The 19,309-nt window shown below is 42.1% G+C and overlaps 1 protein-coding gene across 1 annotated transcript in view; it reads right to left on the bottom strand.

The window, feature by feature from the left end:
• Positions 1-19,309, bottom strand: part of MOV10L1 (Mov10 like RNA helicase 1) — a 120,672-nt gene that overhangs the window by 37,383 nt on the left and 63,980 nt on the right. Inside the window, exons 15-20 of the mRNA XM_075599833.1 lie at positions 15,498-15,603; positions 9,781-9,953; positions 7,735-7,881; positions 7,177-7,298; positions 5,308-5,407; positions 5,048-5,212 (exon numbers count right to left, since the gene is read on the bottom strand). Coding sequence (XP_075455948.1) covers positions 5,048-5,212; positions 5,308-5,407; positions 7,177-7,298; positions 7,735-7,881; positions 9,781-9,953; positions 15,498-15,603 — 813 coding nt within the window. The remainder of the gene's footprint in view (positions 1-5,047; positions 5,213-5,307; positions 5,408-7,176; positions 7,299-7,734; positions 7,882-9,780; positions 9,954-15,497; positions 15,604-19,309) is intronic.

The raw sequence follows: 19,309 nt of genomic DNA, 5'->3' as shown, positions 1-19,309 counted from the left end.
AGGTGAATAAACGCAATTTATTTTCATCTCTCTGCTTGCTCAATCAATGATCCCGGTAATTAAAAGCCGTAATAAGCTGGGTCTATCATGACAAATGGAAACACTGAAAGTGCAGTCAGTTAAGCAAAATGTAACCAGAATAGGGTGCAGAAAAAGGGGGTGCACAACGGAATCAAGAGCAGCAGAAAGGCCCAAACGAATTAAGGGAGAAGTTGGATGGACTGACCTTAAGTGGGTCATTAGTGACTTTGGTTATGTATCAATTGAGTGGTTAGGACGGAATCCAGATTGGAGTGTATCAAGAAGAGAAAGTCCAGCATGCGGTTATCAATGAGTCGTTCAAGAAGTTTGGGTGCAAATGGTAGAAGGGAGATAGGATGGTAGCTGTTAGGGGAGGCAGGATCGAGAGAAGGTTTCTTCAGGATGGGTGACAGAAGCATGCTTGATGTATGACAGTGGTTTCAACCTTTATTTGGTTAAGGAAACCAAAGTGAAATTCCGAGGAACCCCCAACCCTCTCTAATAGCAACTCTGTGATCAGATACTTTGTAAATTCTTCTGTATTAGATACAAATGTTCAAATGACCAGTAAATTGCAGGGAACCCTTTAGGGATGCCCAGGGAACCCAAGGGTTCTTAGGAACCTTGGTTGAAAAACACTGATGTAAGAAATAAGTGTGTGTTTAGAGAGGTTTAAGAGATGAGTTGGTGTAGGAATAATTGCGGTGTAGAGTGAGCGTAGGAGATGTGAAGGGGTGAGAGGTAGCTGGAGCCTTCGCATTACCAATTGGAATATTAAAGTGCCCCAGAATGAGGGTGGTGGAGTCAGGAGAGGAAGTGCAGAAGTCACCCAAAAAAATGGTCTGGGAACAGGGAGGTATAACCGTAACATTGAGAATGACAGGGGAGAAAATACGGATTTTGTGCGCTTCAAAAAAGAAAAATTACAAGAGTGGCTAGCTTGAAAAGTGCATGGAGAAGAAAGCAGAATGCCTACTCCTCCGTTATATCAGTTTCATGGTTGGGGGGTGGGGAATGACTATAGGAGAGGCCACCGTAAGACAGTGCAGCAGGTGAGGGAGGATCAGATGAGGTGAGCCAGATTTCCGTAATACTGTACCTAATAGGTTCAACAAGTTTGAGAGAAAAAAGTTGTGAACTGCAGTAAGTTTGTTGCAGACGGAGTGTGCATTCTATAGTGAGCAGGAAAATGGAAGGGAGGAGAGGCAGGGGATCTAAATAAAGATTGGAGTAAAGTGGTTGGCAATACGAGGTATGGCTTGGCTTCTGGTCCGGGCAAGTGTAGGTGTGTGTGTTGGACCAAGGTTGGGCTATATGTCACCACCAAGCAGTAGCAGAAGGAAAGATTGAGGTGGTAGTGAAGGGATTTTTGGTTGGTAGGTTTGGCAGGTGGAGTTCATGGCTGCATACAGAGTGATATTGTAGTAGGAAAAAAATATGTGAAACAGGAACGTTTTGGGATTCAGGAGATTGTTGGAGAACAAAGAAAAACTAAACAGAGCAGGGACGTTCATGCAGAGATAAAATGAAGTAATAACAATTTTAAATTTTAATAATTTTACTTTGCAGTCCAAATGGCATGGACAGTAATACAAAGCAGACGAATGGCTGCAGGTGGCAAACACCCTATGAATACCATATGTCTGCTACCTTGGGCAAGTCCAGCGTGTGGTGAGGTGCAGCTGGGTTCAGAGCAATAAATGTTTGTGGATGGATGACTGATGAATCCAGGCAGTATCAGCGTTACTTAATCCTAGAAACGCTTCTTTGCTGGCCTCGTGCAGCGGGGGTTAAGAACTTGGAGGAAGGGGACTCAAGACTGGATCTTTGGGGAAGTCCAGGGTGTGAAAAAAGGAGAGTCCCTTTGTATAGTCATTTCATTTATTCCAGTATGCTGCCAGGCGAGGTGCAGGAAAAGCCACGAATGGCAACAAACTGCATGCACATTATGGCTGCAGCTAAAGGCTTGCTGCCTTTCGCAGGCCAGTATGTCTTTTGAGAAAGGCTTGAGATGAAAAAAGGTTCAGCTGCGCAGGACGTCTGCTGTAACATCCACAGAATAATGAACCTGCTGGCTAGAAGGGTGAAAATTTCTAGTCTATGTTTCTTAGCAGGTTTTTTTTAACCCTTTGTACACTGGTCTTGCGCAGAGGGGTGCAGAACCTAGGGGGCCCTTCTCTCAGGGCTTGCCGCCTAAGGCAGAGATTAAAGTGGGCGCGCATGCCTGTCGCCTGAGCATTGAGTCAACTAGTAACAAAACAAAAAATAGACAGCACTCAAAAGGGCGTAAGGTAGATACTAAATGGTGCAACAACGAGGAACCCTATTTCCTCCACACAATCACTAAACACAAAACAATGTTCCCAGAACTCATAAATGAAACTTGAAAAAGGTAATTTCCAGTGGTTGGGGAGACATGGCGGACGCGTCAAAAGGCTGGTTCGCCCTTAATTGGCTGAACCGCTCACGTGACGCAGCCATCGCGTGAAAATACAAAATCATTGGTCTTCAAAAAACTGCTGCGCTGTCACTCTGCATCGCACGTGCGCAGTATGGACGGCCTCTTAGAGAAGGTCTGTTGTTCACGCGCGCACCATTGCGCCCACTGTAAATCACGGCCTAAGGCAGGGCCAGAATGTCTTGAGAGAAAGGCTTGAAATGGAATAGAATGCGAGTGAAAGTTCCTTGAAAGTTAATGGTTCAGACGTATTGATCAGAGATATTTTTCGATCCAATTTACTAGTCTGCTCACTTCTCTCGCTATCTTAACTTACACTTCTTGTACCCCCCTTGCTTGTTGATGTACACTACTGCTGCTGAATCGTTTGAATGGTTCTGGAATGGCTGATCCTTGACTATTTCTTAAAAATAGGAAATCGTCAGATATAGAACTCATCTCCAAGATATTGGCAATGGCCTTGACTTGTCCAGGGTCCGTAATGGCGCCCTATCCCAGCTGAGTGGTATCTGTTGTAATAATCTGCCAATATGTGGTCATCAGAGGACATCCTTTCTTGAAATTTCTCACTCTCCCACCATGAAAGGGAGATTTTGGTCGCCATCGTCAAAGGAATTTTTTTGTCCACGAGCTGGTTTGTCTGTCCCAAGATGACAAAAAATTGTTCTGCAACAGTCTCATATTTTTTCGTCCATGGTACAGCTTCTATTGAAGCAGCATTATAAATTTTCTGAATGAAGATCTGGTAGATTTTATTTTCATGCATTCTGTTATCAAAGCGACACCGTGTGGGAAGTAATACTTTTTATTTGATCAAATGTTTGCCCTAAAAATTGGAGTATGACATGAAACTACAGCTCAACCCCCTTATAACGCTGTGCTTGGGGTACAAAGAATCACATATAAGCGGATCGCGTTAGAAATAATGTACAAGTGTATGCATTGTACAATAAAGTATTTAAGATATCATAATCGTGTTGTAAAGTATTCATAAATACGAAAATTGGGAGCCATGTTTGCATCGCGTTATAAGCGGATTCGTGTTATAACGGGGTTGAGCTGTAGTTGCTTTTGTCCCGAATCATCTGAACCTGTTCAGAGTTTTGATCACTTTCTGGACACCCTGTGTTGCATTTGCTGCCTTTATCATGCAGTTGTCTAAATACTGTAGGTATTATAGTCTGAGATAGGCTGTCATCACTTACTATATTTGTTAATACCCTCAGGGCTGAGAGAACAGTAGGGCCATAAATGTGACGTGTTGGAGATTCCCTTCCTTTTCTGATATGGCGAATCTTAAAAATCTGTGATGTGCGAAACATATAAGTGCACCCCAAACTGGAACAACCTACCGGAGACTCACATCCAGCACCAGTTTAAGTTCTTTCAAAACTAAGGCTGTCTCACATTTTAATCTGGTCTGTAATGGTTACATAAGCCTATAATATATATTTTCTTTAACTGTGCATGCAATGTCTTGTATATAATGTGTACCCTGTTCATTTATGTAACTGTATTTGTAACATGTATTATTTGTCTTAGCTCTATGCCCAGGACATACTTGAAAACGAGAGGTAACTCAACGTATTACTTCCTGGTAAAACATTGTATAAATAAATAACGTGCAAATAAGCATCCTTTAGATCTGCAGGAGACCATATGATTCTCCTGGTCATAGGCAGTTGATTACTCCAGATATACTCAACGAAGAAAACAGGGGAAGGGAGAAGCGCCATCAAACAAAGTAATTTGCCCTGAGTAACTGCAGAGCAACATCGCTCAGACAGCAATGCCATAATACCCAACGGCCAACCACTACGCGTAATGTACTGGGTCTTTTTAAAGAATATTTGTGCCCCACAAGCAACCACTACGTGAGGACAGTCTAACTGTTAAGGACAGAAAAACATTGACGTGAAAAGCCTTCTATCCTACCTGCTGAGAGGATGGAAGTCACTCTTAAATTCCAGGCCTCTTTTTAGAGGCCTTAACAGCCAGGCTGTCCTTGCGTGTGTATTGCCGTGAGACGCAGGAGGGGGGGGGGGGGGGGGGAGTGTAAATGTTACACTATATAGCAAACCAAGAGTTGCAGTAAAGCGTTTTGTGTTTAGTATTGCTCTTTAACTATGGCATTTAGGATCATGATTCTGTAATAAAGAAAATAAATGATAAATAAAGAGCTTTTACTTACTTTGATATACATATAAATAGGCAAAATGAGAAATACAATAAGATTGAACAGTGGTCAGCACGCCCCTACTCTGGCTTGCTACGGGTGGAAAGGTTCACAGAAACATTATGCATCCCCTTGTTTTGTGAGAAACATAATGCATTCACAATGAGAACCATATGGCCGTTTATGGAACAACTCTTGCGGTCTTATGTTGTAGATGCCCTTGACTTGTGACCCAGGTGACCATTTCAGACTCCTAATCTTGTGTGCACACAAGGAGTCAAATGTAGAGCATTATAGTAGAGACTTCTACAGGGAGAAGTCAGCATTTCACAGCCGAGCTCCACTGTCATGCACTGAAGAATCAGGTTTCTCTTGGTTTGCGCTATACATACCAACAAAGGATTGTAGTTCCCACATGCACCATGTGTTTTTTCATCCCTCAAGTATAATGGTCTAGCCATTAATCTCTCCAACAGAGACACATTCAGTCCATAAGCCAAAGCAACTCTAGACTTAATTACTGGCCCAAGCTGCATTGGATCTCCTGCAAGAATAATCTAAAAAAGAAAAAAAAGAAGCAAATAAACATATATTTGACTTGGGTCAATCTACAGTAGACAGGTTAAAAACTATTCTTAGTAAGAACACGCACCTGGCCATTTACTTCTGATATTAACCCAAGAGGTATCAGGCACTCTGGTTCACTGGCCTGTCCTGCCTCATCCACAAATACATGAGTAAAGTGTCCAATCCTACAAAGATTCAAAACGGATCATTAAAAACACTAGTCACAGTTGTTTTTTGGAGCCTTATCCGTTTGGATTCCTATACACTCTATTCAACACTTGCAGCAAAGAACTTCATTTTAAAACCAGATGTTGACACTAAATGCACCTGTACCGCACTACTGGCGGACAAAGGCTTAAGTAAATGGCGTATTTCAGTCTTAAACTAAACTAACTATGTGCACATGATGTAAAAACCCCACAGATTTTCAAAGTGAATATTATAACAGAAATTAAGGATACACTTTTTAAAATGAATCCCATAATTAAACATGTTAAAATGACTAATCAAGCAAAAAAATAAACTGGTTTAAAGGAAAATAGATTAGGTCCAAGAAGTTTATGGACCACAAGTGGTCTGACTCAGTATGAGAACCCGCCATGCCTCACATCAAAGACAATGGACGAAAATAGCTTTGACATCTTCAGACCTCTAGTATTTACAATTGTGTAATCAAAGGTATTTTGGTCAAATTGGTTATTTAGTATTTTACCACCACAATGAAACTGAATGTTGCTCATACTCCATTTTAACAATACAGTATATGGTCTTTCAGTATTAAGCTTCAGAGCCATTTAAAATGCCTTGTCCTTAAAGTGAACGGATTCTCTTTATTCTGAAGATAAAAAGGGATTTTGGAGGAATGTTTTGCGTACAGAGATACCGGCTCCTTTACCAAACCGTGAAAACAATGGAAAGGTTAAGCACCTAGGCCTGGATCCACAAACTCCTTGAACGGCAGTAAATGTGTGCTACAGCTTAGCATCCACTTGTGGATCTGGACTCAGGATAGGAATGTTTCAGGTCTGTATTTCTTTATGTATTTGCTTATCTCTATAGAGATAGCAAAGTGCCAAAAAGCCGCTCCTCTATTTTGATTTGGAAGCCAGTGGTTTAAATTGAAGGCAGAGAGATATGTAAATAACTAGAAACATATACATTCCCGTTTCTATTTTGTATCGACTTGTTTGAACGAGAGGTCAAGTGCTGAAGCTAAGGGGAGGGGCGCGGATTTCTTCAGGAACAGATGCATAGAATAACGACTTGGCAGAAAAAAAGGAAAATACAATAAATAAATGTCAATACTCAGAATACACAAAGGAGACCAAAGTAAGGAGGAAAGCTAAAGATCATTATATTTTTTGGTTTCACAATAAGAGGGTAAAAATAGGTACAGATTTAGCCAGCCTTACCGTCCCCAGCACCGTGGATAGAAAAGCAGAGGCGCTGGCCTCCGTAATGGCGCTGCAGGGGGAGCCTACTCTTTTCAATGGGACCTCCGGCTGCGTTAATCCTTCCAGGCCACGATCGGCACGGCCACGAGAATGGCAAGGCTGGCTAAATCTGTAGAATAGGTGGGCCAGGATGCCTTCCTCTGGCACTTATGTAATATGATGTGAAGCCAATTTTCCATCCTGATCAAGATTTCAGTTCTATTCATTTCAATGGAGCGGATATCTTCTCCAGCCTGGGGAAGCTTCGCATCTTATTGCATAAGGGCCTCTGAACCAATAATAAACTGCAATCTCTTCAGCAATTAAGCATTTTTGACAGGACAATGGCAGCACACACACACACACACCCCTACTACAGCACTGTACATATGATTATAATTAATTTCAAAAGGGTGGATGGAGGGGTACACTTAAAATGAGTGTGTATGTTTAAAGCATATGGTTAATATAGTATTCTCATAAAATCAAGAAAATTCAGGGTCAGAGATGGTTTTATTTACCTTAATCCGATTTGGTAAAACATGCCTGCACTACTGCAAGTGGAAATTATGATACGGAAGCGAGAGGCCTTGCGAAGGTCTTCCCCACCTCCACAGTATGGTCTGACTATATCACTGATCGTCTAGAAACATGAAACAGATTTAGAACAAAAAGACAGGGCAAAGCAAATACAAATAGTCTAGCATAAGAAACAACCCACTCTTTGGTTGCCCCATAACATAGCCCCTAGAGTGCCAAACCGTAATAAGTTGTTGGCTACACTAATGCACCCAAAAGGGTTAAATTAGGTTGCAGTAGCTACATTATGGGCTTTCCGCGGTTTTCCACGGTGAGATCGTGTTGGTGGTGGCCAGAAGAGGACTCTTCTTCAATGACATCACAATCCGTGATTGCTCCAAGGAGTGGTCACTGATCGTGATCTGCCGGAGGGGCTAAGGCACTCAATGGGTTGGAGACAGTAGAGAAAAGCATGGCAACTTTAATTTCTCAACATTTTATTTCTCCCATAATATGACCATGTCTTAAAAACATCACATTTGTTTGTTTTTGACGTTTACCTCTTCTTGCCGACTTGTAGCATTCACTCGCACCATGCTTCCAGGTTCCAGCTGTTTACTTTCGTGAAGCCGTAAACAAACCAGATCCGCAGCACTGTTAGACGGTGCACAGACCAAAATACGACTGTCTGTTAAAGCATAATAGATCTGCAGGTAGGAAGAGCACGATTACTGTACTTGTTTTTCGAAAACATTTTGCAAACAAACTCTAGTGACTCAACGTAAAAAGTTACCTGAAAATTCCAGTAGCAACAATATTCTTGTAAAAATCTTATATAGTTGCTAAACCAAAACACATTGTCCATAGGACAAGTTTACCGATGCAATGTGGAAAGCAAAACCAGAAACAAACAAAAATGTGTGTCAAAATTGGCTACCAGGCTTAATTATGAACAAACTTGTTTTAATAAAACTATTACAGATAACTCAAACATCTCATACACATCAACCAACCAATCGTGAAGCTGATCACAACATGCGGGAGGTGAGGCCTAGTGTCTTCCAAGGCAAACATGGCTTTTCCCACTACAGCTCTACAATTATAACCTTCATGGCGAGGATGGTAATATTATAGGACGCGGTGGTCGATGGGCTAATGCTGCGGTCACTGTGCACTCGCCCATTGCCCTAAAACAGGGCTACTCAAATGGAAGAGCCGGGTTTAGATATGGAACGAGCACCCCAAAAGGAGGATATGGGGGCCGCTGCTTCCCAGCTCCGGACTGCCATTTGCCTGGTTGTTTGTACCCTCGTGTGCCCGTGCCTATTCCCACCAGGTCTCGTGCTCTACTGGGTAAAACAAAAAGGAGAAGTTGGAAATAATTTTTCAATATTTTAAAACAGCTGAAAATATATATTTTGGTTTAGAAATACTCAAGTAAATAAAAAAAAATTCATGTGTGGGGCCTTTCAATTTGTAGAACACAAAAACGCATAATAATCCTTTTAGTTCATTCTACCGCTCAGTGATTCATCTGTGTGTACAGAATGTAGCTGAAACATTGGCTTAATAATCATTTCCCCCTCCCCCCAGATTTATGTTATTTTTGTACAGTATTTTATAGGCACTCTGAAAGCAGCACCCTCTCCAATAATCTGGTCTATAGTAGTTATGTGTGTGCCCCAATCCTTTCACACAGAGACAGAGGTAGAGAAGATAGATACAAACACGCATCTTTTGGCTGGAGAATCTGTCTGACTACATCTGGATTGCTTCTAAAGAATAATAGGCAGCAGGGGTTAGCAGAAATGTTTCTGATTGATTTTGCAACAATGGATTTCACGTGGGATTCAATCAAAGTTGGAATGCAGCAGAGTAAAACTACAGTACAAAATCGAAGAGAAACACAACCCCCATTTTAAATAGTGGTACTTATGCAAAATCAGAATGTACGCGTTTTCCCAAATATCTTTCACACGCACATTAAAAATGAGCATTCCAAGGGGAATGGCCCCTCTTTCTTTCAGCATAGGTGGAAAGCAGGGGTCTCCAGAGCTTAACTGCGTTAATTTCTAAGATACTTCCCGCAGTTGGTGCTGCTGGTAATTCCTGTTCTTAAGTCTTCTGTCACGGCTTCCTATTGGCCCATGTTCCGCAGGAGATTTAAACCTCCATTTTGTTTCCCCTGCAGGGGCACCCTGGGAGCCAACGATCTCCGGAAGCAGGCGGTCCCCGGAGTCGACATTAACACCGTTCAGCTCTGAAGACCTCCTGCTACCCACCTATGCGCAAAAAAAAAAAAAAAAGCGGTAATAGGCAGTGTGCAACTTGCCCGACTCATCTTTAAGCCTTCAACTGTCTTAAGGCAATTCAAATGCAAATCTTCTTGACATATCTTTACACTATTAACAATGGAAACAGAAAGGAGCCTATTCTGCATTAACAATGATGTCATTTAACTTTGGAATACCCGCAGCATTCTGACTTTTATCAGCCACCTACACAGAGACCTGTATGTGAGCAGCTTCAGATATTAAATGTATGCAGGAGTGTTAAAGACTAGTCAATCCACTATTCAATAACATATCTTCCCCGGTAACCGTCACCTGTAAAATGGCTTCAATAATCGTAACGGTCTTTCCTGTCCCGGGGGGGCCAAAGAGAATGTATGGTGTTGGGCGACACTCCCCATTCAGGATCCGTTTCACAGCCAGCTTTTGAGAATCGTTCAACAAGGAATTGAAAAACTCGTCCCTCTCCCTCACAGGAGCCCCTTTACCTATACACGGTAAAAACACAAAACCCGTATTTCACGTTTTTTTTCAAAATCGCTCAAATTACAGATCACTCATGCAATACTTAGCAGTACATTACAAAATAAACGCACAAACATAATGCATGAGAACAAAGGAATCCCTATTCAGCCATGTGATGAATGCAGGTAAGCAAAGTAGGCTCAGGAGAAGAAGGTCGACCATGTGTGAATGATGTGGTCGAAACTCACGACAATAACCGGTAGAGAAACTTTTCATGACACCCGGACTGAAGGAGAAGTCTGCAGCACAGGACTGAATGTGGAACAGAAGTACAAGAACCACATACTGAGAGAGTGCGCAATACATTTCCCTTTAAAAAGGGGACGGATTTGGCTTTGGGACCTATTGTAATATGAGGTGGAATGAAATAATTGCTGGCATTTGAACAAAAAGACAGATAAATAAAATGTGGCACAGATACATTTGGTTTCCATAACATGTTCCTGCGCCTTTACTGAACACTTTTCTGTTGGTCTCTTCGAACGGGAAGTGCAGAGCATTTTGTTTGTTTCTCTCCAGAGCTTTCAATCCAATCCAACCTACAGTAGTTATCTTTGAAAAACAGATACAACTAAAAAAAAACTTGATACTGTAATAAAATGCATTTTGACAATAAGTGCACAATATTTATTCATATAATTAAATGCAAATTATGAGTGAATCTACAATATGTAGAAAAATATATAGCAACCCCCATTTTGTCTACACACTGTTGCAGAATCCAGATTCTTAATACACATGCAGAAGCTCCAGGTGATATGCAACCACTGTGACTTCATGGTCATTTAACCCCACACACACAAAAAGTAAGATAAAAAGTACATAAACTATTGGTCAAATAGCATTGGGGAGATGACATTTTCTTAAAAGATTTACAGATATATCATTACTTTGTCCGTGAACACAACCCACACATCGTTATAAATAAATATGGGTTATAACCACACACTTCCAATGGGCTTCAACTTTCTTAATTCGAGAATGCAGAGCAAAATTTTTTTTCATTAGTGGGGGATCCCTAAAAATATATAATGATAGATCCTTATTGCCAATACCACCTAACCCCCTGTAAACTACAAAAGAGAGAAATCCTTTGGGCTTTTCATGGGGGTTACTGTACAATACATGGTAAACTTATGTAGCAGGGACACATCACAGGGCCGGCTTTGTGGCGGTGCCATCTGTGTGACGGAACCGAGCCCCGCTCTCTCCCTCGGGACCGCACCTGTGGAGCGGGAGAAGCGCCATAGGGAGCCCAGCCAGCTGGTGATCACGGAAGCCGGGCCCGATTTCCGGAGGGACCTCACTTCAGTGTCAGGGTGGAATCCCGCCACCGCCCCACACTTAGGGCTCCGGGAGCGTTGGAGGAAATTTTCTAAGCCGGTCCTGGTCATAGGATTGCAGATGACATCAATTCAGTGGAGGCATCTGCGTGAGTCTGGTACAGTGGTGGTAGCCACGGGATTTGTTCCTGCAGTCACCATTTTTCAACTTCTGTCGACAGCTGACCAAGTGACCTGCCTTTCCTTTGCGTCTCCTCCGTCCCATTCTTTCCCGTGTAGGGCTCCATTCCACACGGATTCATTATTCAGTGGCCTCTAAATTCAGGTCGCTATGCTTGCCCACCTACTTTAAGACGTCCAACAAAACTGTTCTGCCAAAGTTGGCAATCCTATAGGCAGGTGGGATTGGATCTCAATTTGTTTATCAACAGTGGGCATTTAATGTATATTTTTTCTCCAAGAAGGATCTTGAGGATGAGCTAAACCGCATCGTACAATTCAGCATAGCGATTTGTAATCCTCCAAAGCAAAAACACTGCCAAATCATTACAATTATGTACAACTGGCGTATAGCGGACTTCTGCTCCTCTTTGCATATAAACAATGACATAGAATAAGGTGCAATGGCAAAAGTCAATGCTCACACTTGCTATGGAAATCTTGCACAAACCAAAGAGATACTGAAGGGCAACCCACAAAATGTGAAGTCAATTATATAAGGACTTTCACATACTATAGAGAGAAACCTCGCTCTAACCCCTAGTTGGTGATTGCGTGCTGCCTAGGGATATACTAAACGGACAAAAAGTGTGTACCAAGGAAGGTACACCAAAGAATCCCCTTACAGGCGCACCGCAGACATAATAGTATAGACGGTCAGGGGTGGATGTAGTGAGTCAAATAAACTTTATTAATTATGTAAGCGTGTAGTTAAAACAGTATATAGTGCAATACCATATTCTGGAATAAAAAGTAGACTCCTAAAGGTCTATTCAAACTCTGCCAAGCGACTCGCTGAGCTCCAGGGCAAATGTCTATGTGGTGCCGTAACTACATAGGGTATCTAATAACCTCCCAGTCACATGGTCCACAAACAGGGTAGGTATATGTGCTCAAATGATGATGTTGGTATAAACGAGGGGATCACTTGGAATAATTCCCCTTAGTCTCTAATAGATGTATAGAGTATGTAATGGGGTATGTGATCTTTGTAGGTTCATTGGGCATCAGAGTCCCTTTGCACATACCTAAATGACCCTGATTGTATATTAAACCCGTCACGTTGTCCACCTTGGATATATAGATGTTAATGTTCCTAAAATAGCCTTATAGAGGAGGCAATGTTATATCAGAAATTCTGTTACCAACGTAGGGTGTCTATTATCCTCTCAGTCACATGGTCCGTATACAAGGTAGGTATATTCAGATAGTGAAGTTAGTATACATAATCTGATCACTTCTGATGGTTCCCCTTAGTATAATGGATGGTGGGGTGTGTTATCTATATTAGTTCGTTAGATCTTTGTGTCCCTGTGCAGAGGGTACTTATATTTTTTAGAATGTGTAATTAGGGACTGGTTTTCACGTATTCAAAATGCTGAGAGAGGGGGGGGGGCTGATACTCCAAAAACCGTGTTTAATTCGTTCTCATACAGCCTGTATTTATTGATGCTGCTTATTGACCTTGAGTTTATAATAAACCTGTCCCGTTGTTTTCCTTAGATAAATATAAGTAAGTGCTCCGAGTATGACCTAACAGAGGTGGCCATGCTCTGCCAGTAGTTTTGTTGCCAGCGTTTAGCTCTACAGGCACTCACAGTACATCAAGATAGCACAGTCACGCAGTGTGTAGACTGCGCATGCGTCACGTGTTGCACTGTGTGTGTCCCTGAGATACTCTTGCGGACATACGTTTCGCACGCGCCAAGACTGGGCTCTGCTTTGACCGCTTTCGGCGGCTAGTTTGAAGGTGAGTAGTGGACACATAGAGACACTTAGTGTGTTAGGGTAAGTTTGATGATTCTCTGGCGCAATGGTATTGTCATTACGTAATGTCTAGAAGTCACACATTAAAGTTCCTAGTATGTTCCGGGCCGCGCATGCGTCACTGACAGAGCTGTAGGTGCTCTAGTGATATTTCAGTGAATGCCAAGTGCGCATGTGCCAGGGCAGGGCTACGTATGTGCTATAAAGGTTAACAACAGTGATATTGAAGGTAATCAGAGGCGCGGTTACAGCGATATAGAGTAGGATAAAGTTGTATCCATGTGACAGCAGAGCTGCTTGTGATTGAGATATTGCGCAGGGAAAAGTCCCGGCCGCTCTCAGCAAAATACTCAGCTGTTAGTTGTGCATATGTTGCGTAATGTGCTGTAATGATACGAGCAGTTTTGCCAAGGGAAAGCAGTGTAGATATTGACTCGTGGTGCTTGCTGCATTTATTCACATAGTGGTGTAGGCTGAGGATACATATTGCCTAGATAGCAAGTGCTGCCCTGCGGCAGTACTAACACCTCTTTAATTGGGTGTAACAAGTCAATGGTGATATTCTAGAGAGCTAGGCCCTCAGAGAGCTGCTAGAGATAGCTGACAGAGTTAGTTATAAGTCGGCAAAAGACCCGACATGCCGCATGTTTCGTCACTTCCTGTGACTTCATCCGGGGTGAATCACAAGCAGCTCTGCTGTCACATGGATACAACTTTATCCTACTCTATATCGCTGTAACCGCGCCTCTGATTACCTTCAATATCACTGTTGTTAACCTTTATAGCACATACGTAGCCCTGCCCTGGCACATGCGCACTTGGCATTCACTGAAATATCACTAGAGCACCTACAGCTCTGTCAGTGACGCATGCGCGGCCCGGAACATACTAGGAACTTTAATGTGTGACTTCTAGACATTACGTAATGACAATACCATTGCGCCAGAGAATCATCAAACTTACCCTAACACACTAAGTGTCTCTATGTGTCCACTACTCACCTTCAAACTAGCCGCCGAAAGCGGTCAAAGCAGAGCCCAGTCTTGGCGCGTGCGCAACGTATGTCCGCAAGAGTATCTCAGGGACACACACAGTGCAACACGTGACGCATGCGCAGTCTACACACTGCGTGACTGTGCTATCTTGATGTACTGTGAGTGCCTGTAGAGCTAAACGCTGGCAACAAAACTACTGACAGAGCATGGCCACCTCTGTTAGGTCATACTCGGAGCACTTACTTATATTTATCTAAGGAAAACAACGGGACAGGTTTATTATAAACTCAAGGTCAATAAGCAGCATCAATAAATACAGGCTGTATGAGAACGAATTAAACACGGTTTTTGGAGTATCAGCCCCCCCCCCTCTCTCAGCATTTTGAATACGTGAAAACCAGTCCCTAATTACACATTCTAAAAAATATAAGTACCCTCTGCACAGGGACACAAAGATCTAACGAACTAATATAGATAACACACCCCACCATCCATTATACTAAGGGGAACCATCAGAAGTGATCAGATTATGTATACTAACTTCACTATCTGAATATACCTACCTTGTATACGGACCATGTGACTGAGAGGATAATAGACACCCTATGTTGGTAACAGAATTTCTGATATAACATTGCCTCCTCTATAAGGCTATTTTAGGAACATTAACATCTATATATCCAAGGTGGACAACGTGACGGGTTTAATATACAATCAGGGTCATTTAGGTATGTGCAAAGGGACTCTGACGCCCAATGAACCTACAAAGATCACATACCCCATTACATACTTTATACATCTATTAGAGACTAAGGGGAATTATTCCAAGTGATCCCTTCGTTTATACCAACATCATCATTTGAGTACATATACCTACCCTGTTTGTGGACCATGTGACTGGGAGGTTATTAGATACCCTATGTAGTTACGGCACCACATAGACATTTGCCCTGGAGCTCAGCGAGTCGCTTGGCAGAGTTTGAATAGATCTTTAGGAGTCTACTTTTTATTCCAGAATATGGTATTGCACTATATACTGTTTTAACTACACGCTTACATAATTAATAAAGTTTATTTGACTCACTACATCCACCCCTGACCGTCTATACTATTATGTCTGCGGTGCGCCTGTAAGGGGATTCTTTGGTGTACCTTCCTTGGTACACACTTTTTGTCAGGACTTTCACATAACCTTAAAAATATAAGAAATTCAAGGTTTGTTCGAGATCTAGAACACACCAACCTTGTCTGCTCGTCTGCGTGGCCACAGTCACCATATCACTCATGGACACTGCATTTCTCTCACGCAATGTTTGACTGGTTGTTTGTGATTTCTGCACTTCCTCACCCTGAAAACGAGAAGCTTTACTAAATTGCATTACATTTACAGAAGCCCTTTCAAGTCAATGAGATGGTCTTTAACCTACTCCGCACCATAAAGTATGACCATACACGGTGGTCCCTTACAACAAGGTTAAAAACAGCAATACCTCTGACTGCAATGTTCCAGAATCAGAGCTGCGCAGGGGGTATTCCCTATTATTGGAAATTAATATGGCTGCTATCAAAGCCTCACTGCCAGGGGCCAAAAGAAAGCCATAATGTCATCAGAACATGGCTGTTTTCTGGCAGCTACCTTTGATTTGAGTTGAACATAAAAAAAAAAGGTTAATAATCTCGGGAACCAGTGCGTTCCCCGAGCTAGGAACAGTGCGGTTCCAAAAATAGGAGGCGAGGTTACCAATTACCAAGGAACTTGCACAGGAGGGACAAGCATGATACCGAACTCCCGGCTACAAGGGAGTGTGAAATTAGAAAGAGAAACACAAAAAGGCAGGAATTTAAACTAGTTTAATGTTTAAAGTAGATTATCCCCCCCGCCCCCAGCCCAAAAAGTTCAGCTTTTCTTCATCAGCCCAAGTAATATTAAAAACACAGTGAACCACATTCTGGGCTTTTGTAAGAGAGACTCACTTAATTTGCAGTATTTATGGATTCATAGATCAACCTCTTTTATAAAAAGCCATCTTTGTTCTGTAATTTTGTTTTACATAGATTTAATTTTAGCAGTTAAAAAAATGTATACATTTTCGGATTTAAAAGCAGGACTGCGGATTAAAAACGTGTCTATACTTAATTCACTGCGACATGAAACCGCATCAATTCCTAATAAACATTTGTTTGTTAATACAGTAGACTGGTGTTTGTTTGAAATAGTTGGGAAGGGGAGGGCAAAATATAGTAAGACCACTTTATTTCTAACAAATGGTCACTCATCTCATGCAAAAAGTGGCAATTTAAACAAATAGGCAATTAATTGTGATTCTTTTACATTCTTTCTGCTGCTCTCTGAATGAGGACGCCTCAGTACTATATCAGCCACTAAGCAAAGGGTAGCACACTCCTGTCCTCAAGAGCTACCAACAGGTCCGGTTTCCACATACCAGTGCTTCAGCACAGGTGGCTCAGTCAAGCCACCTGCGCAGAAGCAGGGATATGCTGAAAACCTGACCTGTTGATGGCCCTTGGGGACAGGAGTTGGCAACCCCTGCACTGAGCTCTGCAACGTTTGTGCTTTGAAATACACTTTACGTACTGTACCAAAAGCCGAAAGGGAAGAATTGCAGCAGAACTCCGAATGATATAATAGATGAACTCATTCAACTTGACAACTCTGCATTGAAATCACCAGATTGTATAGTAAAACTGAGATAATTGCACAGGTCTGCCGTTTTGTTCGGCAAGCAATGTACTGTAAGAGCAGAGTGCAATTGTTCTCCATAATTACATACCACTGAAGTGTGTCAATGTATTCCTAACATTTGCAGAAATTAGGGAGCATTGAAGCAGAAAAAACAAGCGAAGAATAGTGTATAAATTGGAACACGAAAAAGTGGTGCTTAATAGAGCCCTGTGGTGTCGCAACAGACGGGGAACATTATAGAAGCATGGTTGTTACTGCATCCACAGTTACAAGTCTTAGGAGGCAAAGGCTGTTTGTTTAAACCCATCTGTTTGGAGGCTTATAGCTTTTGATCAGTGAACAATATCAAGCTGAAAATACCTGCATTAAGTTTACCCAAAAATTCCATTACACGGAGGGAGACTGGAAAGTGTATTTGAATGGCGAGAGGAGTCATTTGAATATATATGATTGTAGCTATAAATAAGTCCGAGGTAAAACAATGCACACACACATAAAAGAAAAAAAAAAAAAGAATAGTTGCGCCAACCGTATTTAAGATGAAAGGTATAGTTCAGTCCCACATAAAAGATGGAGTCCTGCTGCCAGAGTTTTAGAGGTGATTCACGAACCTCTATAATTAACAGTCGTAAAAGAAAAGGATTCCCCGGCGCGTGGTTCCACTTTAACTCCGGGACACATGAAATTATAAAGGAAAAAAAAACCACAAAATCAGAAGTATTTAAAATCCAATATAAACGTTGGTTAAACTTGATAGGAAATACACTTACATAAATTAGTGTTTCTTCAATAGGGATAGGGGAGACTTCCTGGTGATACCTCAAAATTGGAGAAAAAACAAATATAGTGTAACACCATTTTATTAACAAATACTTAAAAAAGAGATTGAAAACTCACAAACAGCCAGCAGTTTAAGGCATTGAGAAGGATGCATCCAGAATCCACAAGCCGTCCTCCAGAGTCCCTGGTTGTCAGTGTGGATCCTGCTCCAGCAGTCAGAGTAGATCTTTGCAAGGATGTGCCAGCAGTGGGTGATCTCCTGGTGCTTGTGCACAGACCAGGTCTCTCCCTCGGCTGTTCTCCTTGCCGCAGCTTCCGCGTTCCCCCTTTGCGCATGCGCGTCAGTCGCAGTGCTGCCTCCAAGCTGGATGAAGCTGCAACTTCTCAATACGGTGGCCCGTGATGCCCAAAAATTGGACCGATACAATTGAAATAGTTTTATGTGGATTTTAATTGCGCAATTAGTAGTTTGGAGCATATAAAGACTGTTGTTACCCCATGTGGATCATTGTCACTGAGGAAGCCACGGGCGAAACGCATTTGACAAATTTTGGGCATCACAGGCCACCTTATTGAGAAGTTGCAGCTTCATCCAGCTTGGAGGCAGCACTGCAACTGACGCGCATGCGCGAAGGGGGAACGCCGAAGCTGCGGCAAGGAGAACAGCCGAGGGAGAGACCTGGTCTGTGCACAAGCACCAGGAGATCACCCACTGCTGGCACATCCTTGAAGAGAACTACTCTGACTACTGGAGCAGGAACCACACTGACAACCAGGGACTCTGGAGGACGGCTTGTGGATTCTGGATGCATCCTACTCAATGCCTTAAACTGCTGGCTGTTTGTGAGTTTTCAAATCTCTTTTTTAAGTATTTGTTAATAAAATGGTGTTACACTATATTTGTTTTTTCTCCAATTTTGAGGTATCACCAGGAAGTCTCCCCTATCCCTATTGAAGAAACACTAATTTATGTAAGTGTATTTCCTATCAAGTTTAACCAACGTTTATATTGGATTTTAAATACTTCTGATTGTGTTTTATTTCTTTTATAATTTCATGTGTCCCGGAGTTAAAGTGGAACCATGCGCCGGGGAATCCTTTTCTTTTACGAACACACACACACACACACACACACACACACACACACACACACACACACACACACACACACACACACACACACACACACACACACACACACACACACACACACGATTCAGAGCATGTTCATCATTGTTTTGAAGCAGCACTAAAATTGTACAAGACAATTGTGTCAAAACCATTGTTACACATTGAAATGAGCACCGAACAAGGAAACTACTGCAACTGCAAAGCGGCCTGTAATAAAAGTTAGGCCTGAACACATCTGAAAAAAGAAAAAGAAAAAAATACTTAAAAGGGGGGAGAATTCAGGCCGTCTCTTGTTCTACAGTGGGATTTCCGATCTAATTTTTCATATAAAAGTATCCCTTCTAATGCTCCCCCTCCCCTCATTCAATCATCAAGTTTCTTACCATGTTAATTTAGGATTCCTTTTCATCCTGGCTACAGACATCTACAGCATGCCCCAT

Source organism: Ascaphus truei, chromosome 5 (genome assembly GCF_040206685.1).
Source record: "Ascaphus truei isolate aAscTru1 chromosome 5, aAscTru1.hap1, whole genome shotgun sequence".
NCBI lineage: Eukaryota > Metazoa > Chordata > Amphibia > Anura > Ascaphidae > Ascaphus > Ascaphus truei.
The sequence above is the reverse complement of the archived record's forward strand: the minus strand, read 5'-3'. Positions and strand labels throughout refer to the sequence as shown.